General features: G+C 47.8%; 1 protein-coding gene across 2 annotated transcripts in view; it reads left to right on the top strand.

Annotated features, from left to right (window-relative positions):
• The window catches only part of myo1eb (myosin IEb), a 14554-nt gene that overhangs the window by 6164 nt on the left and 3848 nt on the right, over positions 1-4542 (top strand). For both annotated transcript variants that reach the window (XR_005234211.1, XM_037980381.1), the window contains exons 10-21: positions 184-380; positions 467-547; positions 1118-1204; positions 1490-1576; positions 1697-1864; positions 1947-2032; positions 2500-2581; positions 2688-2893; positions 2967-3111; positions 3221-3335; positions 3409-3578; positions 4142-4287. Coding sequence is in view for 1 of the 2 variants with exons in the window: in XM_037980381.1 (XP_037836309.1) it covers positions 184-380; positions 467-547; positions 1118-1204; positions 1490-1576; positions 1697-1864; positions 1947-2032; positions 2500-2581; positions 2688-2893; positions 2967-3111; positions 3221-3335; positions 3409-3578; positions 4142-4287 (1570 nt within the window). In the remaining variant the exon portion in view is untranslated. The remainder of the gene's footprint in view (positions 1-183; positions 381-466; positions 548-1117; positions 1205-1489; positions 1577-1696; positions 1865-1946; positions 2033-2499; positions 2582-2687; positions 2894-2966; positions 3112-3220; positions 3336-3408; positions 3579-4141; positions 4288-4542) is intronic.

The following is a 4542-nucleotide window of genomic DNA, read 5'->3' as shown; positions in this document are numbered from 1 at the left end:
GGCTCTGGGTCAGGCTCCGGGTCTGGCTCCAGGTCAGGCTCCGGGTCAGGCTCCGAGTCCGGGTCCGAGTCCGGGTCCGAGTCCAGACCTACAGGAGCTGCTGACAGACTGTCTTCTTGCAGATGTATGTTGGTCGGGAAGCTGTGTGTCCTCTGAACCCTTAAAGCTGTGTGTCTCCGTCAGTCCTGGCCTTCCCGTCCTACCTGCTGGGGATCTCTCAGGACGGCCTCTGCAGTAAACTCACCAGCCGGATCATGGACAGTAAGTGGGGCGGGAAGACTGAGTCCATCTCCGTCACCCTGAACACGGAACAGGCCACCTTCTCCAGAGACGCCCTGTCCAAAGCTCTGTACACCCGTCTCTTCGACTTCCTGGTCGACGTCAGTCTCAGCCGCCGTCTTCACGCTCTGCTTTCTGTCCATCTGTGGTCTTGGTGCTCACCCTGTCCCCTGTGTCTCTGTCTCAGTGCATTAATAAGGCCATGCAGAAGGAGCAGGAGCAGCTCAACATAGGAGTCCTGGACATCTACGGCTTTGAGATCTTCCAGGTACGAAATAAAACTCTTCTGCAGAGATGCTGAAGCAGCTCCAACTGCCTTCAACTGTCTTCTCTAAAGTCCAACAGGATTTTAGGATGTCCTTCAAAATAATCTGAGCTGGGACAGAGACACTCTTATTTTGAAGGGTATCGATTTCTTTTAAAAAATCTTTTAATTGAACTCTCAACATTTTACATAAACAACAAACTAATGAAACAAGTTCAGATAAATGAAAGAAGACTTCCTGTCTGCCCTCTGCAGGTGGAAATAGATTAATTTTTATTTAGTTGTCTGTTGGAGAAATATCATAAATCAGTGATTAAATAATTATTTCTGCCAAGGAAGTTGTTTTCGGCAGTGTTGGTTCATCTGTCTGTTAGCAAGATAACTCAAAAACTGATGAACAGAATTTGATGAAATTTTCAGGAAATGTTGGTTTTGTCTCAAGAAACGGTTGATTAAATTTTGATGGCGATCCGGATCATGATCTGGATCGGGCAGGTCTTAAAGACGCCATGTCCTCGGCTCAGGGTGGCGCTCTCTAGGTGCTGCTGGTTGATTATCTTCTTTGTTTTTTAGCAAAACGGCTTTGAGCAGTTCTGCATCAACTTTGTGAACGAGAAGCTGCAGCAGATTTTTATTGAACTCACTCTGAAGGCTGAACAGGTAAGTTTGAACCAGACTCACCTGGAGAACCGGGTCAGACCTGGATCTGGTCTCCGGTGCAGGTCTGACTCGGTTTGATGTTTGTTGGATTTATGAGGATTTTTAGAATTTAAAAAGTTCTGACATGTTTCTGCAGATATTTTTGTCAACAAGGACATTTATTAATAAGTTAGTTTTTGTTTTTGTCTCTGGTGTGTGTGCGTGTGGGTGTGTGTGTGTGTGTGCATGTGTGTGCGTGTGGGTGTGTCTGTGTGCGCGCGTGTGTGTGTTGTTGTGTTTCTGCAGGAAGAATACGTTCAGGAAGGAATCAAATGGACTCCAATTGAGTATTTCAATAACAAGATTGTTTGTGACCTCATTGAGTCCAAATTGGTGAGTTGACCAATCACAGAGCACAACTCGGGTCCAATCGCTGTGAAAGGCTCATCTGGGGGGGGGGGCAGTACACAAAGGGGGGACAGGTGAGTGAGGAGATACCTGTCTGTTTCCCAGAATCCTCCTGGGATCATGAGCATCCTGGATGACGTGTGCGCTACGATGCACGCCAAAGGTGAGGGGGCGGACCAGACGCTGCTGCAGAAACTGCAGGGACAGATCGGATCCCACGAACACTTCAGCAGCTGGAACAGAGGTTTCATCGTCCATCACTATGCCGGCAAGGTGCTTACCACACCTGCTCACCTGTTTACCTGCACACCTGTCCACGTGTCTGTCTCCTGAGCTCACCTGTGTGTGTGTCCAGGTGTCGTACGATGTGGGCGGGTTCTGTGAGAGGAACAGAGACGTGTTGTTTAACGACATCATTGAGCTGATGCAGAGCAGCGAGTTGTGAGTACTTTCAGAACCTGAAAACTGGTTCAGGTTTATTTCCTTTTAAAGACACAAAATCAACTAAAAATTCAGAAAAACAACAAACTCCTGGAGTGAAATAAGGATCCAATCCTGGAGTAAATCCTGACTCAGTTCTTGGTTCAGACGTTTCCTGCAGCTGAACATATCTCAGGAGGGATTTTGGCCCACTCCTCTTTATAGGAACACGCTAAATCCTTCAGGTTTCTTGGCTGCTGCTTGAAACTGGAACAGGACCGCGGTCTGGAGTCCGGCTCGGTCGCTCCAGAACCATAATGGGTTTCCTTTTGTTGCTTTGGTGGGGCGTTAACGTGTGATAACGTGTAAATCAATCTGTGACTCTTCTGGATGCTCAGTTGATATTCTGTCTTACCATTAAATGATTTGCTCCTCTGTAAAGTCTGTGACTTCCTGTTGAATCCCGGCTGCGATGTGTTTGTGGTCAGTCCGTTTATCAGAGCTCTGTTCCCTGAAAACCTGGAGGCAGAAAAAAGAGGGCGACCAACCACTGCGAGCAGTAAGATCAAGGTGAGATCAACGGTTATCTACCAAGAACTGAGCTGATCGACCTGGTTTTTAAAGTTATGGGTTCAGATCGGGTCCAACAAGTTAAACCCCTCCCACTCCTTTTTAGAAACAAGCCAACAGTCTGGTCCAGACCCTGATGAAGTGCACCCCCCACTACATCCGCTGCATTAAACCCAATGAAACTAAACGGCCTCGGGACTGGGAGGAGAACCGGGTCAGACACCAGGTGGAGTACCTGGGCCTCCGAGAGAACATTAGAGTCCGCCGGGCTGGATACGCCTACCGACGAGTCTTCAACAAGTTCCTGCACAGGTCAGACATCAAGCACCGGAAGAACCAGAACCAGATGCTGCTTCAAATGTTCTAATGGACCCGTGTTCTGCAGGTATGCCATCCTGACCAGGGAGACCTGGCCCCAGTGGAGGGGGGAGGAACGTCAGGGAGTCTTGCACCTCCTTCACTCGGTGAACATGGACCAGGACCAGTTCCAGCTGGGAAAAACCAAAATCTTCATCAAAGCTCCAGAGTCGGTACGAAACGTTCAGGAAGTGTTTTCCTTTCTGTAAAGTTCCTGCTGGCAGAAACCCTGAGACGCCAAGATCCTGAAACCTGACCTGATTGGTTGTTTCCTTTCTGCAGCTTTTCCTGTTGGAGGAGATGAGGGAGAGGAAGTTCAACGGTTACGCACGCGTCATCCAGAAGGCCTGGCGCAAACACATCGCTGTCCGCAAATACGTCAAGATGAGGGAGGAAGGTAAGACCAACAGAAGAATCCCCTCAAACCGCCTGAGCCTCAGTCTCTGAGCGACGTCTGCTGCTTCTTCCAGCCTCCGATGTCCTGTTGAACAAGAAAGAGCGCCGCAGAAACAGCATCAACAGGAATTTTGTGGGCGACTACATCGGGACGGACAACCACCCTGAGATCAGGCAGTTCGTTGGACGCAGAGAGAGGATCGACTTTGCTGATGTTGTGGTGAAATTTGACCGGAGATTTAAGGTAAACACAAAATCCAGTCAAACAAGCGATGAACCAAACTCTGAGAGAGAGATGAGGATTTTATGTCCTTGTTCTCCTTCTCTCTCCCTGCAGACACATTTACTGACCTTTCATGACAGTTCTGACCTTTAACCTTCCAACTGGGGCCTGTAGAGTCTGAGATGGAACTCTTTTTCTCTGAGCATTGCACAGTCTGACCTTCAGGGTCAATTTACTGCCAAGATTGGCAACTGTTTTCCAGTCGTAAATAATCTGTCTCTCTGTAGAACGACGGACTCCAGATAGTTTGGAAATGACCTTTGACCCTTCCCAGATTGATGGGCAGCAGCAGCAGCTTCTCTAAGGGTCATTGCTGATGTCTTTCTGCCCTGACGTTGTGTTAACACTCACCTGGTCACACTGACAATGCTGTACACTCTTGTTCATCCAGACCATAATAATCCTAAATGTTTTAATAGAAACTTATTTTTTGTCAAAGACAACAGAAGGTCCAGTTATCGTCCATCCTGTGGTTCAAATGTGTTGGTTCTGTTGGTGTAAATGGTTCTCCTGCGGTTCTGCAGACGGTGAAACGGGACCTCATCCTAACACCAAAGTTCCTGTACATGATTGGTCGAGAGAAGGTGAAGCAGGGTCCAGATAAAGGTCAGATCCAAGAAGTTCTGAAGAGAAAGATCGAAGTCAACAAGGTCCAGTCTGTTTCCTTAAGGTACGCCACCAGAACTGGAACAAAGAACATGAACCTAAACCAGAACCAGAACCAGGCAAACTCTTCAAACTGGATCTGGGAAAAAAACAGGGTCAAAACTACAAGTAACCAGTTCTGTTAGAACCGAACCAGACCAGAACCAGAACTGATCCTCAAAAACTAAAAAAAGAAACAAAAAAAAAACCTGTCTGTCAGACCTGTCTGACCTGTCTGTCTGACTCGTCTGTCTGTCTGACCTGTCTGTCTGTCTGTCTG

The sequence above is a fragment of the Kryptolebias marmoratus genome, linkage group LG16, assembly GCF_001649575.2.
Source record: "Kryptolebias marmoratus isolate JLee-2015 linkage group LG16, ASM164957v2, whole genome shotgun sequence".
NCBI lineage: Eukaryota > Metazoa > Chordata > Actinopteri > Cyprinodontiformes > Rivulidae > Kryptolebias > Kryptolebias marmoratus.
Note: the sequence above shows the minus strand (reverse complement) of the source record. Positions and strands in the feature narration are given on the sequence as shown.